The sequence below is a fragment of the Artemia sp. Qi Xiang Cuo genome, chromosome 17 (assembly GCF_049724085.1).
Source record: "Artemia sp. Qi Xiang Cuo chromosome 17, ASM4972408v1, whole genome shotgun sequence".
NCBI lineage: Eukaryota > Metazoa > Arthropoda > Branchiopoda > Anostraca > Artemiidae > Artemia > Artemia sp. Qi Xiang Cuo.
The window spans coordinates 16,363,081-16,388,199 of NC_142810.1; the positions used below are offsets into that span (position 1 = coordinate 16,363,081).

Genomic DNA, 25,119 nt, shown 5'->3' on the forward strand with positions numbered 1-25,119 from the left:
AGAGATAAGAAAAGTTTGGAAGGATAAGAAGATAAATCTGTAAGCCAAGACTATAATATTAGAGGCTATAGTGATGACAGTGGTCCAATATGGCTATGAAGCATGGACACTCTAAAAGCCCGATGAAGATTTTCTAGATGTTTTCCGGAGAAATTCCTTAAGAATTGTTCTGGGTACCTGGCTGACTGACCGTATTTCAAACAATAGGCTATACGAAAAATGTGGTTCAATACCGCTCTCTAGGGCTATAATGAAAGAAAGGTTGAGGTGGTTAGGGCACGTTGTGCGGATGAAGGATGACAGATTGCCGAAGATTGTTCTTTTCGGCCAACCATCTAGGGCTAAACGGAAAGCAGGTCATCCCCGTCTGGGATGGGAGGACGTCATAAAGAAAGATTTAAAGGAAATGGGAGCTTCGTGGGAGGGTGTAAAAAGGAAGGCTTTGAATAGATTGGGATGGAGGAGGAGCGTGCGTAGCTGTGTTGGCCTCAGGCGGCTTGGTGCTGCGGTGAGTCGTTAGTAGTAGTAGTAACATTATAAATGTTTACACTATTTTTAGAATGGCGCGACTACTCATCCCACCGACGGATTAGCGTTCACTTATAAATTAATAAACAAAAAAAATTACGCTATTTATAAATATTATTTGAGTATAAGGGATCGACTGTATATTTATCAGTACGGCGGGGGGGGGGATAAAGTGAAGCAAAACATTTTACGGAATGAGATAAGTGAATATTTATGATTGTTTAAGGTAGTTTTCCGAATTTCTGGTAGCCATATTGTAATAAGGAAAAACGTATCACTCTTAGGGTCCCTTTAAGGGCTCAAAAATCTGCGAAGGAGACGATTAGTATGTTTGGAAACAGCATAAAAGGACGTATCCAGGTGTTCATCTACTACCCCGCTAAGTCAGAACTCAAAATCTAACAATATAAATTTTTTGTTTGAAGGGGTGGGTTATACCTCTAAAATGTTTCACATAATGCCGTTCGAATTACAACAGCTGAAATAAATAAGTGAATAAAAGTTAGTGACTTACAGGTATTTGAAGGTTCTGATTTGGAATTTTTTGTTTAGACCCATCTTGTCTCTCAATAGCAAGATTCGGTGCTGGAATAATCTCAATGGACTTTACACAATAACATAGAAATATACAGGCGTATAATCCTCCACCAGTCCACCTGAAAAATTTAAGCCAATTATAATTATGTCAGTTGGTATTTACCTAACGAACAATTTTAATGAAGGACAAGCCAAATAACAGAAAATATTTTTGTCTAAATACAAAATACATATCTGCCAATATGTCGATAAATCCCAACCATTCACTAACCTTCAGATCTGAAAACGTTAGTTTGACGTCTTCCCTTCTAGATTTTGAAATTACATTTTTAGGCACTTTTATTAAAAAAAAAATCACGAACAAAATCGCTCCCTCTCCTTGATTTTCAAAGCTAAATTTTTTTTGTATGTTCATAGACAAAAAAAAGAAAAAAAAAAATCATTGCCCTCCCCCACATTTTTGTAAATTGGCAGCGAGAATCTTAACCCTACTATGCTACTGGTGCGGAGTTTTGGCAGAAATTTGTTCTACTTTCAGGCCTATTTGACAAATCACCGCTAAATCTTGCTTATGGTAACAAAAAGTAATTCATTTTCGCTTGTAAAAACCTGACGTGAGATCTTGAAATCCGAAAACATATTAAATTTCCAAAGAATATTCTCTAATTTTCAGGGGAGGGGGATTGTATTTTTACATGCATCATTTTGTGGAAGCTACCAGCCTATCTGCAAGAAAGATCTGCATTGGTTTTAGCCACGTTTGTCCTACCTATTAGAACAAATTAAAGGAGTCGTAACAGGACATGAATGTTGTCAATCAAAATGCACATCGAAAAAATAGAACCACTACGAAAAGGATTAAATTGAAGTTCAACAATGGACGGATTAGAATAAAGGGGAATTCCAATTAGAACATTTTGAACTAACGATCTTTATTCTAGCTATTAGTCTTCAATTTTATCTCTGAAATTTAATCACTACATTTTTTAATTCAGACTAAATCTACTACTGCTACTACTACTAACAACTCACTGCAGCACCAAACTGTCTGAGGCCAACACAGCTACGCACGCTCCTCCTCCATCCTGATTTATTCAAAGTCTTCATCTTTATAATTTCCCATAAAGTTCAAATTTCCCTTTAATATTTTCTTATGACATCCTTCCACCCTATTCGGGGATGACCTGATTTTCGTTTGGCCCTAGACTGTAGGCCGACAAGGAAAATCTTTGGCAATCTGTCATCTTCATCTGCAGAACGTGTCCAAGCCATCTAAACCTTTCTCTCATTATAGCTCTAGAAAGCGGGATTGAACTACATTCTTCGTGCAGTTTACTGTTTGGAGACGGTCTGTCAGTCGGGTACCCAAAACAATCTGTAGACTATTTCTCTGGGAAAATATCTAGCAAGTCCTCGGTCTTTCGAGCGTCCACGCTGCAGAACCATAGGCCTACTTGACCACTATCTTCACTGTAGCTTCCGAAATTCTAATTTTGGTTCGCAGACTTTTCTTCCTATTCTTCCAAACTTTGTTCTACTGTGAAAAAACATAATGAGCATTAGTTATTTTACTGTTAACATCTTCGCTCCACCCTCCGTCTTTACTAATACTACTACCTAGGTAAGGCACTTGACAATCTCCTCGTTACCCAATATCACCTCCTTAGCTTCACTTATTTCTAGTCTTAGCAATTTCGCCGTCTCAACATTAATTTCAAACCCTATTCTTGTACCCTGAAATATGAAGACCTCTAAAAATTAATTCATTTTGCTAACATATTCATCTAGGATGCTAAAATCATCAGCATAGTCTAAGTCTAGGAGATTTCTACTTCCTCAATTGATTCCATATTCCCCCGTTGCCTTTTCTGTGCCCCTTAGGACAAAGTCTATCAAAATGATTAATATAAATGGGGATAGGACGTAACCTTGCTTAACTCCTGCCCAAATTGCACGTTAACTTCAGGCCAAATCACACGTTTTAATTAGTTATTTGGCTCATTATATGACCATTATATAGCAGGAATAAAATTATTGTAGAAAAGCAAATGACTGAATATAAAATGACGAGGATATAGTCTGTATGCGTATGTCCTAGTACGACTCGAAGGGCTGTTTTTAAATTTTGCGTGCTATTGAGTAATTATAGCCTACAAGTTTGTCAGATATTTTTAAAAGACGCATAATCGTAGTGGTTGTGTAGCCAAATTACTCATATTTCACTCAAAGTGAACTGTCGCATGTGAAAGAAAGCTATACTTATCTCTTAAACATGAAACGCGCAGTCTAAATACAGGCATATACGCCCTACTACGGCCCTGCGCTTCAGGTCTCCAAAATCACAAAGTGTCACCCCAAATTGCCCATATATTTAGTAAAAATTTACGTCTTTTAGTTTATTTTACCCTCTCCATGAAATAGATTACTGCATGCTTGTTTGGACAAAGATAATGGGATAATGGGAAAGGGATTAGATGGAAACTAAAGCTGGTGGTACGAAAAAAAAACAACAGTCAGCGCTATCTAATATCACCTAGCAAAACATTATTCGACATTAATTTTATGTGCTGGTTACAGCAACAGGTGGTTTCGCCGCTGCTTGAGGGGATTTTCGTCGTAGACATGTTCCCCTTTTTAATTCAACTTTTTTTAATTCAACGCCATGCTGTCTATGGTGCTAGTACTTTTTAACACCTGGGACGTATGTTCCGATGATCCGTGCCTATTTTATCTAAACCCGTCTCTGCTGAAATGACTTTGGCAAAAATTAAATGTAAATAAATTAAGTTACAAAAACACTAGCAAATCCAAAAAACAACGATTTATGCAAAAAAAAGAAAAAAAATAGGCCTACAAAAATAAGTGAATAAAATTAATCAAATAAAAATAACAAAAATAAATACAATCTCAAGCATTTATTAGATTCTAAAATAAATTACTTTTTTATTCTGTTTTTTTTTTTTTAATTTACCGCGTAGATACAAAAGCTACTTTCGTCAGACGGGTCTGTGTGTTTTTGTATCTTTATTTATCCTGTTTTACATATTATAAAAGCCTCAATTGTTTAATTACAAAAAAAAATGCCTAGTTTCAGAATCTTTCAGGTTGAATCTGAATATTAAAATTGGGTTGTTTGAATTATTTTATTCCAAGTGAGTAAAGAGTGATGAGTAAACAGTGAACTGAGATTGAACTGAATAAACAGTGACTTTCGTAGTTTAAGCTGCTATCAAACCCATATCAAAGGACCAAAGTTTCCTTTCTTATCAATTCCAAATCAGTTTTACGTAATTAGTGAGGTGTTCTATAAAGGAGGTTATAAGGGTGGGGTTTTCCATTTTAATTTGTTCAGAAGTAGTTGGACATATTTTGCATTGACTGTCTAACAAGAAAAGTAAAATTTCCGACAATAGCTGACACACAGGCCAGGGACGTACGCAGGGGGGGGCCTCCTGGACCGGGCCACCCCCCCCCCCCGAAATCTCACGATTTTTTTTCATTTTCCCATAATTTTCTGATTTTTCTCACAGAATAATAGGTTTGAAGGATTTGCCCCTCCCCCCCCCCCGAACAAATTGGCCCCCCCGAACAAATTCCTGCGTACGTGCCTGACACAGGCACACAAGCAGGAATACATATTGGGGAGAAAATAAAAAAAAAAACATGCAGAAAATGTAAGAACTTACGGTGGTTGTTATATACTTTATTGAGTCTTTCTATAAAAATCTAGAATTTTTTTCGCCAAACACCAAAGCAACATGTTGCTTTGCTGTTCTCATCGACGTAACTCTAGTAGCTTTTTTCCCTACGTGGATCAGTTGCGACAATTGTATTCTCTCAATATTGATGATGGTTTTATCTGTTTTTAGTTTTTTTTTTATCTTTGTATCTCTTGTGCTTGGAAATCAGGTTCCCTTTAGGTGCGTAGGTTAGTCGACCCAGCTCTAAATGGGTACCTGGAAAAATCTGGGGAAGGTAAGAAGGAAGGGGGTGCGAAAGCATAGGATGGCTGGCCCCCAGCCCCCCATTGCACTTCCTGGCTGAGGGCCACGAAACGGAGATCAGCAACGCCGGTTTGGACCTTAAGGGTTTAGTGCCGTCATACTTACTTTTACTTTTCTCTTGTGCTGAGGATGCCTAGTTTGCATATAGGCGAAATATCCACGTTGTTTTAGTATTTCATCGTTTCCCTCCACTGACCGCAGTCTCGTTTGTTGTCTTCATTGAGTTTTACCTCTTTTTTTTTAATTTAACAAAAGAAACGAGGGCGAAAACCCAGCAAAAATAACGTAAAAAAACATGTGGCACCGACCGAACAGCTTAAAAAGGCGTAGATTTCTTTTGAGGGTATCTGGGAATCAACAGGTTGTATATATTTTTTTTTTTTTTTTTTGACTGACAAAAAGCGCTGTTCTTCTTTTTTTTTAAACTTGAACGTGGCTACACGGATGACAATATGACACTGCCTAAAAAGTCCATGATTTTCAAACAATAAATAAAAAAAAACTTAAAAAATGGCGGTTTTCAGGTATAAACAGATCGAAGATGAGTTCAGGGGGCGAGGCATGTGTTTATTATTTACATATCTTTGAAGTTTAAAAAATGTCGTGTCTTCACTTTTGTGACGTACCGATCTGTGGCTATTTTATGCTTTAACCGGTTTATTGACTATGATAAATGATACAGCAGCAAATTAGCCGCGGGATATGCTCAACGCTGCACCCGAATTTACCGTAAAAATATGCAATATGCAAATTACAATATGTGCAATACAAAAGCCACACGCGCGACGGTGAACAATATGTAATAAACAAGGAATGCTATTGAAAAGTGTACGGGTTTCTAATTAGCCACTAAAAAACGTTAGCAGGGTCGTATGCAGGTTTTCTTTTTGGTGACGGAGGGGGTTATGAAAAAAATCTATTCGAGGGGAAGGGTAACGAGGCAATTGTCATTAAGGGGGGCAAGGCCATACCCAGAATTTTTTCGGGGGGGGGGGGTTGAGGGGGGATTACACAAAAAACCCTAAAAAACGCATACAAAATTTGTTTATATCCATTTTTGTTACGTTTTTACGAGTTAAACAAACATTTCGGGGGAGGGGGGGTTAAGGTTTTTTACTTTCATTTTTAGACCAATTTACGAGCCAGAGAAATATTTTGGTACCATCCCTTTATATGGGCCTTTCTGAAAAGTCAAGTTTGGTTAATGCTAATGAAATAAAATAGGATGCCTATATAATAGTTTAAAACAAATTTGGGCTATATATTTACGCATAAGGGGGTAGGGGCAAAGCATTGCATAGGCCTATATTAAATACGTAACCTAACGGAGGTACCCTTTTCCCCATCTAAACTCCAAAAAACAACACTTTAAATATCTTAAAACCACGTATAAAGTATTTCTCTCAGCGGTGTCTTGAATCATCTGGTAAAAACGGGTTTTTTAAAGCGTCTCTGCCGTTTGACTGTAGCATCTCGTGTTGGGCTTCTTTAGAGAGGCCCATATAAAGGGATTGTACCAGTATTTTTTTATGTTTTAGGAGAAATAGTCTTTTCGCTTGTATTTTTACAATCGAAGAAATATTTTGGGGAGACAGAGGGCGAAACTCGCTACCACTTTGTACGTTGGCCATCCAAACTTGAAGCATATTACATGGAACAGCAAGCTTTTAATAATTCGGCTGCATTGTAATCAATGAACCCCCCTAAAGGAAGCACTACAATAACAGAGTAATACCATTTTATTCCCAAATCAACATTTTCCAAATGTATTTCAGAAAGAGTGGATTTCCGAAGGAGTGCATTTCTGAAAGATCGATGTGGTCATTTTTCCCCAATTGAAGAAATCGAAGGATACAAAAACCATCAGCGGGATTTTTTTCTTTTTTTTTTAGAAATGGAGATCAAAGACTGGTAGTCATTTGATGTTTTGTTGATGGTCAGTTGATGTTTTCAGGCTGCCAACGAAAGGGTTCTGGAATTCGAGGCTCTCTCTGGTTCTTCTAAAGGAGACAAGATAAATAAAATATCTGAATATTTGAATGGTCGTGTGAAGGAAGAAGATGGAGATAAACCACTTTCGGTAAAGAGTTTCTCAAAGAGCTTCAAGTGTACTTGTTTGGCTATTAACTGATAATTTTGAAAACCGGAAGAACAAAGACTTATTTCATAAAAACTTGCGGGAGTTGGGCCCACTTGGTCTCCAGGGTTTCCCATTGGGGGAGGCAGGACGGTGATTCCCCTCCTTGATTTTAAAAATCTGCTGTTTTTCTATTTTAATTGAAAAAACTGCCCACTCCCTTTCTCAAATTTTTAAATATGCATTTTTGGTACTTGTTTAGTAACCGAAAAACACGCGAGAATTGTATTGCGAAGATCAGATAGGTATTACCTGGTATTATGAGCTGCTCTATAAACAAAGGTTTTGTCACCCTGGTCATTATGTTGAAACTTTAGTTTTTTGGGGTTTAGGGGGATTAAAGGGTACCTTGGTTTAGTTAGGCTAGGTTACGTATTTAATATATGGTATGCTTTACCCAGACGCCCCCCTAATATCCAAATATATAGCCCAGATTTGTTTCTGAACTATTATATTTTTATCCTATTTAGTTTTATTTCATTAGTATTAACGAAACTTCAGTTATCGTGCGTTTATCGGTTACTAAACAAGTACCGCCTTTTTTGTACCTTCATAAAAAAAAATTCAAGAATAATCCTTTCCTCCCTTACATTTTTGCGAAATGCCACCCCTGTTTGTTGTCCTTCCTGTTATTGTCCTTCCTGTTTGTTGTCCTGTTATTATGTTCCTGTTATTTTCACGGGAAAAGCCTTCTAGCAAAATGGCGTTCTCGTATTCCAACTATTCATAATAACTTGAAAATGAATGTGTGTAAACACATGAACGTAGGGAGGGGGAGGCAGGGTTGGCAACTGCCCCCCCCCCTAGACCTTCAAATTTACATTAGATGTGGCTGAAAAAGTAGATGGTTGGAAAAGCAGTTGATAAAAGGCCCTCCATCACACTATTGACTACCCCCCCCCTAGACAATATGCTGCCTACGCCCATGTGTAAACACAACACGTCAGTTTGATGCATTGCATTTAAACTTGTTCTTAAACACGGAAGTCTTGAACAATTTTACAAGTGTAAATTTTCGAATGAATTTTGAAAGACAAAAGGTGCGAAAAGGATGTTGTTATCAAAGTAGGATCGAAGCAACCGTAAATTATGAGCCGTTTTTAGAAACTACCTCTGGAATTCGAATTTTTCCCAGAAATTTGCGGTCAATTAATCAAAAAGAACATACCGTACATGCTCAGCAGTGATATTGAGCTGAGTAATATTTAGAAGAAATGAAAAATATATTTTTGAGAGACAAGCAGTAGGCTGCTTAAAATGCGGAAACCAAAATGTGGATGGTAGCTTATGAAAAATCAAGGGGCGTCCATTCACGGAAACGCGCAAGGATTTTTTAAAATAGATATACAAAAAATTGAATTTTCCAAGATTTAGGTGGGCGCAAATTTTGTTATTGTTTCGATTTTTTGCAATTAACATTTTCTTCAAGAAAAAAAAATTTGTTTTTCAAAGTTAACGCGGGGGGGGGAGGGCAGAAAATCTAACGGCCAAGCAACGCCACTAGGAAAATTTTGAAAAAAATTAAAAACATAAGCGTTTTTGCTCTAGCAAGCGTAATCATCCAAATATGATGGAAATTGACGCATGATTTGGCACGATTTTTTCTTCTCAATTCTTTCGGCATATTAATGAAAATGTACGTTGGTCAAGGTTTGGGTTTTTTTGGGCTCTGTCAATCTTTCAGTGACTAAAAGCTACATAGGCTTACCCCTGAAAAGATTTAATCGATTCTAGAAGTTAAATTGGCCGATAAACTTTAACACACTATTAGTTTCAGCTAGATATTATTTTAAAAATGTTTATATGCAAATTTCAAGGGCTCCCAATTCCCTTTTAGCTCAGAAACAATCACTTGTTAGAACTTCAGAACCCAGAGCAAATTCATTTATTATTTACTGTAAAAAATTGATTGGACCACTGTTTGGCTGAGTCTTTTTCTTTACTCTGAGCCTAAACCTTGCACAAACGGTAATGGAATACCTTATTCACTTTGTTCAGAAGTTACGATATGAAAGATGTAAATGAAACACGGCTATGAAGGCATGGCGTCGGCTTTACAGATCAAAAAACGGTAGGTCAATATATACGAAATCATATTATTGAGTTAGGACTAAAGTGAATGCACCATTCGATGCCTTTTTTTATGCGTATTACAAATATAATAAGCATTTCCATCAGAAATTTATTTCAGCCCCCCCCCCCCCCTATATATGCCAATTCTGTTTTAGGTTAGGTATAGCCGAGATAGGGGGGGGGGCTGAAATTCATTTCCGATAGAAATGATTATTATATTCGTAATCAGCATAAAAAAAGGCATCAAATGGTGTATTCACTTTATTTGAAACTCAATAATATGATTTGGTATATATTGACCAAACGGTATGCCAAGTAATAATGGCGGCAAGGTGTTGCTCACTCATGGAAATTTCTCCACAGGGAGGATGATTAAAAGAAAAAATTGGCAAATAATCCAACAGGGAAATTGTCTGAAAATACAGGGAACTACAAGGAATATCGAAACAAGTTCATGGTTTTCGGGCGCACCAGGGCCCCCTTTACCAGCGTATCTACCTCCCGTAGCCACAAAGGGATCTAGTAGTCAACCCCTTGGAGCAAAGCAAAGAAATATACTGATTATTGGTAGTTTTAATCAAATTTGACTATGTTCCGTTTATACAAGTAACATTTCTTATGTCAACGCAACTCCTGTCAGTATATGAAAAAAAGACTGACAGGTAAAATGGCATGTTTAGTGGCTCTTCTAGAGGAAACATTTAAACAAAAAGAGTGGTACCATTAGATTCCTAAGATAGATAGATAGACCCATATTCAGAGCAAAAATAAACATTTATTGCTTATTTTACACTGAAATGTTTACACGGAAACATGACCAACACTGTTTCCAGTGTTGGTCGTTCTCCGTTGTTTCGCATCTTGTGCATAATGTCATCTTTGATAACCAGTTTTCCCTCAGTTTTAACCCGGTTCCTTTTTCTATGGTTTTAGTTTTGAAAATGCAACATCTGTTATTTGAGTAGAATTTTAAGCATATCAATGTTTTTTTCTAAATTTAGGAAATATATTTATACATATTCGAAACTTCATAAATTGGGATTGAGCAAAGTTGTGAAGAGATGTAAGTTGTTAGCGGCGAAGAAGATAATAAATTAGAATCGGGTAGCTCTGGCAAGGGTGAAATCCTACTTTAGCTACTTTTGGCTATCTTGGAATGGGGTTAGGATAGGAAAATGAAACTTTCAGGGATGGGTCTACAGGCCAAAGTATGTCCTGGGAAGGTATTTTGAAGTATCTACCTCCACTCCTTCTTTCTCTAGAGGGTCCTGAAATTTGCCTACATGACCCATTGAAATTTTAACAAACCAACATTTTAAATTAGTTTTTAGTAGTGACTTTTTTCTTGCCTGGCTTTAGTTCTAAATTACAATTTTTGTCATCTGGTGGGATTTTAAGTCATTCCAAAGTATATTTTTGTTCTCCAAAATGTAGGAAGTGTATTTGCATATCTTTAAAACCTCATTAGTTGTGATTGAGCAAAGTTGGTAAGCTAAAAACAATTTTGCTATACTTCATTTAAGCAGAAGATCTATTTTGCAAGGTTTCAATTCTATAACTCACAGACTTTAAAGGTCATCAAAGGTCAGGACCCTCTAGAGGGAGAAGGATTGGAGGTGGGTACTTCAAAATACCTTTCCGGGACATATTTTAGCCTGTAGACCCATCCCTGAAAGTTTCATTTTCCCAACCTAATCCCTTTCTAAGATAGTCAAAAGTAGAATTTTACCCTGGCAAGTCTGCCTGCATAAGAGCCAAGGGGACCTCCAAGACTTAAGAGAAGTCAGTATGATTTTATGCCGCCGCTTCATTTTTTAGTCAAACTATTAATACAGTGAAAATTACAAGCAGAAACTTACCCCAGGTTTCCCATTTTTTATTCCTACGACACCTCTCCTATCCTTTTAAAAAGCTTACTATATCACTTTCGTTTTTTCCGTGGTTACTTAAAACGAGTAATCGAGTAATTCACTAAAAACGAAAGTTTCTTGTATCACATATGACGACTGATACGTAACTGATCAACAAGGGTACGGGTATCTTGATAGTGTCTTAACATGAGCTTTACTTCAAATTAACGTAACTACCTAACCTATTGCGGAGCAGCTAGTTGACCTTCTGAAGGGACTACCGGGTCCCCAGTACAAAAGGGGTACTTATCTAGGGTAATAACCCCAGACATGTATACGTGTTAATGACCTAAACATCCAGAATGAAAACTGACGCATCTTCGTTTGATCGCATTTTAATAAAAGGGTCTGGCATCTTTCTTCCAACTATGAGCTTTTTCTTGCCATTTATTAAACCTTGAACGTATATTATGTAAGAATTAGGGCATTTACACCGCCAGTATACGTCATTTTATTTTACTCTTTCATTGAAACTCTAGAGAATAAAGAGCCCTTTTTGGCGTAATGTGCTATACTAAAATAAAAACTGAGCGTCTAATGACGCTTTAATAATATGGTTTGGTGTTTTTTATTGTCTGCTGCTAGGAGCTATTGCTAGCTGTTCCATAAACCTTAAAAGTACAGTATAAAAAAATCAGGTTATTTACACCAACTCACATCTTTTTTTTGCACTGTTGTGGATGCTGGCGAATAAGCAGGATCAGACAAAGTTAGTATCTTAGAGTATCGGGAAGGGGTTGCGCGCATAACCTCACATATACATTCAGTCATTCCCCAACCCCTTTCCCCATTTTGAGTGAACAAAAGCTTTCTAAGGTCATAACGAAAGAAATGTTAAGATGGTTTGGTCTGGTTGTACGATTGAAGGATAATATGTTGGCAAAGAAACAAAAAAAAATCCCAATAGCAAACCCACAGGGGCCAGCAAAAAAGCAAGATCTACTTAGATTGAATAGGGAGAGGCTATAAAAAGAGATTTTAAGGGGGATAGGAAGAAGCTACATAAAGAGATTTGGTACTGGTGCGTTATATGGTCACTTTTATATATTGCACAAGGAAACCAGTCACGAAAAACGCGCCAAACGGGTTAATTACAAGAAACCGCTATAGAGAAATGCAATACAAAACGTGGTTTTCGTTGCGTTTACGATATTTAAACTGTTGTTTTTGGGGATTTAGGGGGAGGGAATCGTACCTAGGTTAGGTTATGTTACGTATTTGATAGATGCTATGGTTTACCCCCCCCCCCTCTAATATGGAAATATATTGCCCAAATTTGTTTATAGACTGTTTTAAAAACAATCCTATTTTATTTCATTAGCATTAACCAAACTTGACTTTTTAGAAGTGTCCATATAATGCACCAGTACCAGATATTTTAGGGAAGTAGGATCTATTGATTTATTTATTATAATAATTGGTTTGATCGTATTTATGATGTACCTGTGATATCGTAGGATATTTTGGTTGACAATGCGCTGTGAGAGGGAGTAAAGAATCATCCTTCGTAAGGAGTCGGCTGGAGGAGGAAAGAGAAGAAGTGTCCTGACCTCTGGCGGCTCAGTGGAACGACAAGTTGTCTGTTGTTGCAGTTAACATACAAAATGCGCAAGACGTCTGTTATTTGGTTGAGCAAACAGTGATTTCAATCTGTCGTACCTCCCCCTCCCCCTTTTGAGAAAATATTATATTTCTGACTGAATTTGGGTTGTTTGCACTTATCAATGGATACGATTTACACCACTTCTAGTTAGGTGCAGTCCAAGAAGTGGTTCTGGATGCCTCAAAGAACAACAAGAGGAAGTGTCGAGATTGGGTCTGGAGGTGGAGGGACCAGTCGTGTGCACCTCCTCTGCGGCAATTGAAAAAAAAAACTGTTAAGCTATCCAGTTTGACTCAGTATCCTCCATTGACTGGTCCAGTCAGTTTTCCTACCAGAGAAGCCAATTTTCGGGGAGGAGGCATATCTCCCTCCTAAATTTTGAAAATAAATTTTTCGAGATTTATGTATAAGAAATAAAAAAGAACCAAATATTTCCCCACCCTTAGATATTGAAAACTATCTTTTATTTCTATCTCGATTAAGAAAAGGAAAACACCCCCCCCCCCTAAGCTTTTGTGAATTGGGACACCAGTTTTCTGTATATTATGCTGAAGACTTTGGATGCATCTTATTTATATCAAATTCTTAAAATTTTCTGGTTTTCTTAAATGGGGAAAATATCCTGTTTCGCTGACGGAAATAGTTGGAAATTGGGGCTTTGGCTATCACAATCTTTATCGTCTGTTTGAGGTCTACTGATTATTCTTTGTACGTATATCTGATTCCTAGTAGAATTCCAAACCAGAAACAATATTTTCAGTTTTCTGCTCTCCTCTAATGTATACCATGCTGCAAGGGCAACATAATACCGTTTAGGCCCTCCTCCATATGTACGAGCTTGGCTGCCTTTATCAGCTCTGCTCTATTTTATCTACCGGGACTTTCAGCTTCTCTCCTGTGAAGAATTCATTGATCTTCACCCAAGCGGACAGGTAATCGCGTATTAAATTAAGGAATCCTGCTAGGTTTGACAAAAAATTAAATCAAGGATAAATTCGCTTAAAAGTGTCACTTTCGTTGAATAACACTAAGGGGTTTCGAACTGTCTATTGTTGATGTCCCTTCGATTAGGTACACTCTCACCGTGTGTATAGGAACAAGGAATTTAGGTAGGATTTTTTTTTTGGGGGGGGGAGGACAACATTTCAGGAGGGAAAGGTTTAAACTTTGAAAAAAATATAGATAAATTATAAAGAAATCATGAGAAATGATAGAATGAATCGTAAAAGACATCTTGAACTTCTGGGGAGGGACGCGGCCCTAAAGGATACCCAACTCCTGTTTACTTGCCTGTCTTAAAACACCTCTACAATGCTTAGGCCTGTCTTTTGGTAAATGCCTCTATAGCTCTATTACACTCAGTTACAAAGTACTCAATTGCTTGTATTTACATCATTTATAGTTAAAATTTAGACGATAAATTTATAAAGAACTGGGCACTTGTCTGGTAAAGGAAACGCAATCAAGAATTACCATGTGCAAGATCTGACAGATATCGGTTTTCCTCTCTGGGATCGGTTATGTTTTGCTTAATTTGAGTGTGAAAATTACGATGTATGTATATTTTTATTAAATATTAAATATATTGAGGTGGTTAGGGGTTATGTTAGGTATTTAATAATAATACGTTCTGCATGACCTGCTTTCACCAATTTTTGTCGTTGTTTCCATAATTTTGTGTCTAAAGTATTATATTGTCAGCATGGTTTGTTATATTTCATTAGGATTAACTTAATTTCATTTATTGTGTGTGTTTCGTTGAATAGACAAGTACCAGGAACTGCAATAACTGCAACACAATAGGTGGGAAATGCAGATATAAACAAACATGTCTGCTCTGTAAAGGATAGGCTGTGGGTTAATGTTCTAACACCCTCATTTTTCTCATTTTTCATTTTTCATTATCCTCATTATTCATTTTTTAAATCCTCATTTTTCAGGACGTGATTTTTTACTATTTTTGTACTGCTTATTAAAGTTTGGCAATTTTGGCTGTAATATAGATGTCTAAAATTGTCAGTGGTTGCTTGCGCACCGCCACTTATTGCATATATCAGAACACAACATATTCCGCAAGCGACACTCACTTTTGTCAAGCCGAACCTCTTCACATCATACTGCTTCACAAACTGCTTCATCATACTCCTTCACAAAGGAAACACATCCGCCAGTGCGCGCCATCGGGTGTATTCGATTTTGAAAGTAAACAACACCTAAAAATGTGTCAAATGAGCAGCGGAACATGCACTAAAATTGTGTAGATGCTCCAAAAAAAAATACGGTACGCTCTGCGAACCGTGCAACACACGTAAAATGCATTGCTCATATCATACAGTTAACTTTGCATATTCAAGGGGCTGAACATAGTCAAGAAATATCACCGTCATTTTAAAAAAGGTACCCCCGTTATACCTATTTTGGAGTAGTGCTTTTCCGCACTGTCAAGTACATTATATGAATTAAAAACTTTATCGTCTGCTTTGAATATGAACCTACAATAGTTTCGAATGGGCTTTGGTTGCATGAAAGTGATCACATGATATCACTTTTAACTAATCACAGGCGTTTTTTACTGACGTAAAGTTACTGAAATGGAAAGTAGTATTTTATGCCTTTAGTCAAAGCGTCACTGACAACCAATGAAAACCCCTTTTTTCTCGAGTAAAATCAGAATTACGCGCTACTGTTGGTTGAATTTTAAGACAGAAGATTTCAAATTTGAGACAAAAAGGATGGAAACTGAGACAGATTGCCCAAATAGTAATGCTGATGGGTTACGCAAATGAACCTGGGGCTCATGTTCGTTACCAAGGTTTTTATTCCCTGTTTAGGAATTCTGAAAGTGGCATAACTGCCCCTTGAAAATTATATTGAAAACAAAAAATAATATTATGTGCCTCAACAAACTTAACGTATTTAATAAAACAGCAAGAATGGTAAAAATTTTGATGAAATTTCAAAATAAAAGTTGCAACAACAATCGAGAGTCAAAGAAGGTGAAACAGATATGTATTAAATAGTTCGTGGTAACGAACTGTGAGTAAGGAGCGACCCGGCTCAATAGTAACCGAAACTGTAGAAAACGGAATTTTGATACCAATAGATACATCGAAGATTCAGATTTTTATGCTGATTTCAAATATACAAGTTTCACCACGTTTAGTCTTACCCAGCACCTGAAAAAATTTGCCTTATTTTCGACAAAGGGGGGAAACACCCCTAAAAGTAATAGAACTTTAATGAAAATCACACCATCAAATTCAGCGTATCAAAGAACCCTATTAGAGAAGTCTCAATCTCCTATCTGCAAAAATGTAGAATTTTGTATTTTTTGCCAGAAGAAATATCTTGGATGCGTGTTTTTTTTATTTTTTTCCAAGGGTGATCGTATCGAATCAGTGGTCCTAGAATATCGCGGGAGGGCTCATTCGAACGGAAATTAAAAGTTCTAGTGCTCTTTTTAAGTGACCAAAGTAAATGGAGGGGAACTAGGCCCCCTCCCACGCTCATTTTTTTCCAAAGTCATCCGGTCAAAATTTTGAGATAGCCATTTTGTTTAACATGGTCGAAAAATACAATAACTATGTCTTTAAGGATGACTTAGGCCTAATCCCCCACAGTAACCGGGGAAAGGTCTGCAAGCTATGAACTTTGCCCAATGTTTACATATAATATTGGTTATTGGAAAGTATACAGAAGTTTTCAGGGGGGATTTGTTTTGGCAGTTGGGGGGAGTTGGGGCTTGTCGGGGGTTACGTGTGAGGATATTTCCATGGTGGAAGTTTTCGTGGGGGAAGGGAAATTGCTATGAAGGGGGCACCGGATTTCCCAGTATTATTTAAAAAAAACGATCAGAAATTAAATAATAAAAAAAAATTTTTTCAACTGAAAGTAAAGAGCAACATCAAAACTTAAAACGAAGTGAAATTATTAAGCATATGATTGGGTTCGCCCCCTAATCGTTACCTCGCTCTTTGCGCTAAAGTTTTTTTTTTGTACTGTCATCAGAGCTATTTATTCTAATTAACGGCCTTTGTGATTAAGGTCATTCTTAAAGAATTGGAACAAAATTTGAAATTTAGCGAAAAGAGCGAGGTCTTGACTAGGGGGTGAACTCCCTAATATACGTAATAAAAATACACGAATATAGAAGTTCGTTACGTAAGTTAATTCGTAAGTTACGTCAGAACAAAATTTCGAGAAAGCCATTTAGCCAAAAAAAGTAAGATTAATACGCAAATTTCGTTTTAATTATTCATGCACGATTAGCGAAAATAAAAGCTGCATTAACTCAAAAACGCTCAGAAATCAAACAAAAAAAAGTCTTTTAACTGAAAGTAAGGAGCGACATTAAAACTTAAAACAAACAGAAATTATTCCGTATATGAAAGGGGCTGCCTCCTCCTCAGCCCCTCGCACTTTACGCTAAAGTTTGACTCTGCCTCACAACTTTGTTTTTGAAAACAATAAAAAACTTTAGCGTAAAGAGCGAGGGCTTGAGGAGGGGGTAGCCCCTTTCATATTCGGTATAATTTTCGTTCGTTTTAAGTTTTAATATCGCTCCTTACTTTCAGTTAAATAAACTTGTTTTTTATTTATTTAATTTTAGAAAAAAGAATGTGGGGATGGTATCCTGCTTAATTTGCCAGGGGTCAAATCCAAGAGCCCTGCTTTGGGTCATTTAGTTATGATTCTTATATGATTCCTGAAGATCAGGATTTAAAAAGATACAATATAACTATACTTGATGAGTTGGGATAAGAAAGAAGTTAAGGGGTCCAGGTCCCCACTTATAGCAATCTCATTAAACAAATCGAAAATTATACAAAACAAAGAATCTATCCATATTTCAGTCTTTGATTCAACAACGTGGTCAAACATTATGTCGGATACATGTGCTTATTATGTTTAAATTGAAACGGTCATCTGATCCTTGAAAAGAATAGGGCCGTTTTTCAGCACTAAACCCGTGAATCTACGGTCTTGCATCTTTCTTAAAAGGTTGTCGTTTTTTCAGCCAATATTTTCTCATATATAATACAACTCAACTAAGGATTGCAAGAAGCATGGAGACAGCTACTGTTCTGCTACTTAGAACAATGATGAGAGAATTTTAATGATATACATATATATATATATATATATATATATATATATATATATATATATATATATATATATATATATATATATATATATATATATATATATATATATATATATATATATATATATATATATATATATATATATATATATATATATATATATATATATATAAATATATATATATATATATATATATATATATATATATATATATATATATGTGTGTGTGTGTGTGTGATGTGAGTAATAATTGTGTATGTATGTATTTATATAGGTATGCATGTTAGACCCCGGCGCCGCGCCGATGAGGGAAGACCGGCGGCGGCGTGGCCAAAAACAGCACGCCGCGCCGCGCCGCCGGTAAGATGTCGGAGGCGCGCCGCCGGTGCGATCAATGTTTACCGCAAGCATCAATGTTTTCATCAGTCTTTCTCAAATCACAGCTTAAATTCACAACATATTCGAGCCTGTTCATGAGTTCAAAAATTCACAAGTCGCTGGCTGGAAACTGGTTTTCTTCGTTATTCATCAAGAGAAGTAGAAATCTGGTAGAAACGAAATGGCTGTGGCGTTTCAGAACCCTTGCATAATACGAGTAGCTGAAGTATCTATTAGCTATGTATTCTTCACATAAACAATTATCAAAATTAGTAGTTTTTTTTTTTCATCGAGCATTACTGCATACAAAACTTCAAATACCGTATCACAAAATTCGTCAGTTATGTGGGTAAAAACTTTGAATATAACTTTGAACTTAGAAGCTTAATTTTCTCATATTGCCCTTTGCCCATATCTGTTTTGTCACCTTTAAAACAGTTGAAATGGGTGACTTTGATATTAATGGTTTTCTTTTTTTTTTGCTCTTTTGGATTCCTAAAAAGCCTTCTTGTGTTAAAAACTGGTTTTTAATAACAATTTGAAAAAAATACATTTTAAAGTTTTTTTGGCTTCTTTATAGAATATATGTCATGTAGGCTAAGGCTGAACTACTGCTTTTTTATTGCTTATGGCTGCTCTTTTGGATATTATTCATTTTTTCCTTTGGAGATTCCTTATAAATTATATGGCTTCCTCCTTTATTGGATAAAATAAATAAAAATACAAACTGATAAATACCTAATATCAGTCAAATTATAAACTGCATCTAAAAGGAGTAAATTTATCAAATTGAAAAATACATGATGAACACTCCACATGAGAACACTTCAATTACAATGAAACAAAAAACTGTTAATGGTTTATTCGGTATGAAGAAAAACGAAGTGCCAGCTATTTTATTAGGTAAAAAATGAAAAGCTCGTCCGTTTTAAATGCAATTAAATGAAATAATATGAAGACTGAAGTAGCTCCAGGAAGATGTTGAGATTTTCATCCTAGTTCGTCACTTTTAATCCAAGCAAAATGTTCGGACACTTAGTATCAGTTATTGAGTTTAAGCTTTGATTTCCAAATGCTCAAAAAAACTACGAAATTTAAGAAAGTTGCTACAATAAGTCACTTGTGGTCAACATCCTCTTTGATCCCCACCCAGGCTCAAAGCTTCTGCTATGGTCATTTCCATAGAAATCTCCAAAGAGTTTCTTTTTAAAATAGCTTTCAAGCGTAGTTAGGGTTATTAAGCCTTTTTTTGCTTTTCTTCAAAGATTTGAAAAAAGTGTTATAATATTCCAAGTGTTACATTTGTTATATTTGTGCATATATTTGGTCATCATTTGTGGGGCGATCGAAATTTTATACCACTGTAGATACGTAAGAACGTTGCAACATCTAGTAACCTGAGGTCATAAGACTGTCAAAGACTCCTCCTTGAACCTCCCAAATTGAAAGCTTTTATTATGACCTGGCCTTTTAATGTAACTTGGGCACTGGACCAAGGGCACCATTGCCACTCGAGCGCAACGTTAGGTGGGGATGTCGATATCACTTTCGTCACACCAATTCGTTTTAGTGTGAATCTGCCTGGTACTTATGAAGGAATGTTTTCAAAAACCCGTTTCATTAATAAGAAAAAAACAGGTTGGACGCATATGTCCCTTTCCTTTTCCCTTTGGACGATAAAACCATGCAAGTGCTGTATCAAGCATAACTCACGAAAATCTTGTTAATTTTTGTCAACTTTTCAACTTTTTGGCAGTAGAATAGGAACTACCATTTTGCCAAGGCCCCCGTACAAACAGGTTTTTCTGGTAGTCCTATTCTACAGGTCATTACACCTTTGCCAAGAGGAACGAGCATAACTTGATTGGTGATTAGGATTTGAATAAAAGGAATAGTTTTCTTTACAATTCATATTAGTAAGAGAATAGAATTCAAACAGAATAGTTTATTTGTGAGGATATTAGTGGAGAAAAAAAAAATGATTGGTGCATTTACATTATTGGAGATTAATGATGGAGCCGACAGCAGCAGCAGCAACGATATACGAGTACCCAAAGTAGCTGTGGAATTAACCATTGGCTGTAGACTATGTCTTGAATGGGACATTATGTATGCTAGATACGTGATATCATTAATCAAATTTAAGCAGGAGGAGCAGCTGTGTTTTGCTGGAAAAGTAAATATTCTCCATATAAATAAACTTCTGTCAGCATTATATGTCCTATCTAAATATATTGATGAGAACAAAATGCATCAGTGAATATTATTATTGTAATTATGATCAATAAAACTGTTTATAAATAAATTGTATTTTTTCTTTTTCTATATTATAATATCGTTTTTTTTATATATTATAAAAAATAAATTATTGTTTTTCTTATTTTTTTCTTTATTTTTTTAGGACTAAAAAAAAAAAAAAAAAAAAATTTAAGTTTTCGAGAAAGTTCGAAAAATGAATAAAATATTTAATATGTACGAAAGTTTAATTATATATGATTACTTTATATAGTTTTATATTAAAAGTAAGATATTTTATCGAGGAATGCTTGTCGATAGAATGAAAACTGATTCTCCATCATTAGACTATTGTATGAAGCTTCTATATCGTGGTCCAAATGCATTTACACAATTTATTGATATATTGATCACGACACAGCAAAATGATATTGTGGATATGCTTTTAAACATTAGTTTTTAGAAATTTAGGACTTTTTTTTTTCATAAGAAAGATGATGCTCAAGATGATTTACTCCTCTCTCTCTCTCTATCTCACACAATTTTTTGATGTTGCTAAACCAGTTTCATTGTGGTAGTGAGAACGTCAACAAATGACAAATTCTTCCATACATGTCCGTTATGCATGTACTCACTGGGCAGCTGGTCATCATGTGAGAATTGCACAATGATTGAGGAGTATGATGAAAAGTGTAGATTATGTAACCCCTGTAAATTGCATAGAGGATATGCTGTGCACATTAAAGTTTGTAATTCCTGTCTTGAAGAGGTGTGTGTCTCTCATCCTAGAGACCGCCTATGCTCCAATTGTCATTATGATAAATGTAAGCAGTGGGAGAGTACATATCCCTGTATGATTGGAAAGAATCCTAACCGTGATTTTAGTTTACTGGTACGAGATTGGTATCGTCGTGGTTTTAGATTGTTCTGGGAGGAGGAACCGGGTCAACGATTCAACTGTTGGAACAACAAGAGAATTTGGTTTCTACGTCATCGTTGTGAAGGCACTGGGTGTTTTGATTATAAGCACACTGATTTTTATTTTGCTGTGATAGAATGTGATTCGACACTTGAGGACACTGTGTATGAAATTGCTTCAAATACGCAAATTGAAACATGTGAATTCTATAGAATGAATGAGAATAGTATCATTGACTATACAAAGAGATATGACAAGAGTGAAGTCACACTCTACTGTAGAAAATGTGACCCTGACATTGCAGTACATCAGGATCAGTACACTGTGAATTCAGATAATCTACCCGCACTAGTTGTTGTCGACGAATACCTAGTAGTGGATGAAATCTAAAGAGTAGAAAAGTTGTTTTATCATGTATATAATTTTTTTTTTATTAATAAACAATTTCACATACATCTTTATACCATTTTATTCTTATGGCACTAAAATCAATATTAAATACACTTGTAAGTATATTCTCCACTAGAAAGTCGCTCAATTGAGGTAAGTCAACGTAGATGTTGAGAAACTGCTTGTAGGTGTACCCACGACATCTGAACATGAAAAAGAGTAGTGCATGAAACCCACATGTCTTAGTCGTTAAATCTTGTACTCTTCGTTGATTTTGAATAATGGTTTTCCCACTGCTTTCAATAAAGTTGCTGATGTATGGAACGTAGAATTTATACGATAGACCAAGATGATAAAAAAATTCAATGTTCTTCGCTGTTTGAAAGATGCTTAGCCAATGGCCGGTCTTCAAAGTCGATGGACTGCTATTAACAATGATTAGGGTATTGTTAACACTTGAGATTTTTTCAATGAAGTCCGAGGGTATGCAATAGGACTTGTATTGGGACACGTATGGGTCCATACTGAATACATTGATTATTTGGTTTGTGTTCATGGCGCAAGGTCTAGTAGAACACTGTCGTCGGGTGTGATTTCCCAAAAGGTTTCAAATTTACTCAGTAATATTAGCGTGATACTCTCAGTCAGAGCGTTGGGCAATGTACATTCCATACGTACATTCCCAGTTCTTACTATACTCATATCCTCTGTCCCTGACAAGTCCAAAACAATAACCCCGTGATTTTTTGAAAACATAGAATCGATTATACCATTTTCCAATAGTTGAGAGTCATGATCTAGGGACTGCATGGTAAACTCGTAAAGAGTTCTATAGGATTTTTTGTCAAATGATAGAGCGTACAGTGGAATACCATTCACTTTGCACACAAGGGTAGATAGACCGAAAAAAATTAAAATCATGAGGCGATTCAGTCCAGAATCGAACAGCAATGCCACTCTTCAGAAAGGCCAAAGGCAATTTTGATGGGATTTCTCAATTGATTAACGATGAAGCACTATAGCTACGAGAGCCGGTGGCACTGTGACGTTGATTGGTGATCGTATGGGGGACAGGAATTTTAATGTTGCTGCCATTGGCTCTTAGCTTTTCCACTGCCAGTGCAACAGAGCTCATAACTTGTTGTTTTCGAACGTGGAGACGTGCCGATGTGATAATAACATTTGCATCGGGTGCTGCAGGAAGTGTTTTTCTCAAAATGAAATTCGATGGGGCCATATGCAACTTTATGTCGATCTTGACATTGGGGGGTAGCCATTGGGATATATTGAATATCTCATGATTTAATTTTACAACTAGATGATACTCCTGGGTCACTGCTGTAGTCAACTCACCGTCAGTATCGAAACCTGTTCGATATTCATAACCCAATGATTGTCCTCTCATCTCCTTGTACGCCTTTGGCGTCATCATCATAAATTGTATGTAGCTTGCATAGTTGGATAAATTATTGCTAGGGCTCACCAATGTTCCATTAATAAATACATTAATTTGCTTGACTAGGTTGTGTAGAATACAGTTTTCATAGGAGAGACCATCGCCGGCAGTTGGAGGTGTATTATCTGACTTTTTTTTCACCAAAACATTTAAATCTATAAATGTTGATGATAAATCAATGAAATAGTCTTCATTGGAAAATATGTGAAAGTGCATATTTTCCGAGAGGGGTTGTAGAGGATGAAGTTGTTCATAGTAGCCATACTTGACACTGACCTCAACATTTTCAGCATGGAATAGATACAATGAGGAGCTTATTGATGGATATGATTCCTTGTGGGTGAGATAAGTCATCTTAAGAGAAGAAATCCTTCTTTGATCTAACAATCTTTTTCTTTTTCTTCTTCTGCTGCTTATTGGCCTTCGTTGTTTTATTTCTCAAAGTCCTTGTTGATGTCCTTTGCTTCCTGCCTGGCTGGAGACTGATGAGTGAATGACGCGAACGCATCCTTTTCAATTCCTCCCCATTTTGTCGAGATTTTAATTGTTCACCAACGGCTATTGCTGAAGATCTAATATTTTCCTTAACACTCTCCTTGAAATTCTTGCCCGAACCCCAGTCCTGTAGTCTGGAGGCAGCAAAATTTGATGCAGCAGGTACAAGATATTTTCTGGCAAGGGGTAGTGCAGAACGAAATAGCCTAGCAAACCAGCTACCAACACCATAGCCAGACATTGTAGAACGCCCCTTGTAGTAGTCCAATCCATTGCCTATTTGACATGGACTCAAAGCACCAACATAACAGTCAATATCGGGACAGACACATGAAGTTATTCTATTGTTCATTGTTTAGGTTATTGTACCGTCGTTGTCGTTGACAATGGGTCGAAAATGAGATTTAATAAATGCTAAGCCTTTTGAAATTGCTATTTGATCACCTAATTAAGTTCTTAGTGTTAACTGACAGAGTTCCAAATAGGAAGTGTTTACGGGAATATACTGAAGATGCTTTATATTGTAGTGGTGAACATGTTCTTGATTGGTTTTTCGTTCCAGAACTCGTAGGAGGGGAACATTTGAATTACCAACCCGAGATGTTTCCACAGATGAAGCGTAGAGAAATATGCATACGTCTATGGAGAATTTGGGTGCATAGTCTTCATATAAAACACGGTCACTACCACTGGAATTTTCATTCTTAATAATACTTTTTTTAAAACCAAGAACCTCACGTAAATTCTCATTGAGAAAATTCTTTCATTCTCATATGGATTGGTAATATAAATTTTCCTTTGTTCTGTCGAGTAATTAAAAGTGAAACCACCTTTTTTTCGACTTGCATTTTTTTGTTGAAAACTCGACACAGTTCATGCATGTTATTGTATTCCCTGTAGGGGATGTTAGCAATAGGGTACTCATTAGAGTCAAAAGTTGCCATTGCACCTTCATCACCGAATTCAAACGGTCTAATTTTTATATCATATTTATGATCCTTTCTCAGGATGTCATAGGTATTTTTGAGAATACAATCGACAAGAGCCACTTTATATGCACCGTCAAATTTGATAGTGGGGGAGAGTTTTGTACAAAAATCACTTGTCGTATTCAAGTCATTGTAGAGGATCGGAAACGTTGGACATGAAAGTTACATAGAAATCATTGGGCATTGTCAATATCTTCAGCACTGACCCAAGAATCAAAATCCGAGTTGTATCCTAGCCAGCGAACAAGTAACCGTTTCTTGCCCCTGCGAGTACGTGTCTTTAATATCTTTTCAATTTGAGAGATTTCACTAGCCTTTTTAACTTTTTGAAATTGATAGTCATAAGATCCACCTAG

General features: G+C 36.3%; 1 protein-coding gene across 1 annotated transcript in view; it reads right to left on the reverse strand.

The window, feature by feature from the left end:
* LOC148941953 (uncharacterized) overlaps positions 1-11,258 on the reverse strand; it is a 152,643-nt gene extending 141,385 nt beyond the window's left edge. Inside the window, exons 1-2 of the mRNA XM_089103466.1 lie at positions 11,139-11,258; positions 1,043-1,184 (exon numbers count right to left, since the gene is read on the reverse strand). Coding sequence (XP_088959592.1) covers positions 1,043-1,184; positions 11,139-11,152 — 156 coding nt within the window. The 5' untranslated portion in view covers positions 11,153-11,258. The remainder of the gene's footprint in view (positions 1-1,042; positions 1,185-11,138) is intronic.
* Between the last annotated feature and the right edge of the window lie 13,861 nt (positions 11,259-25,119).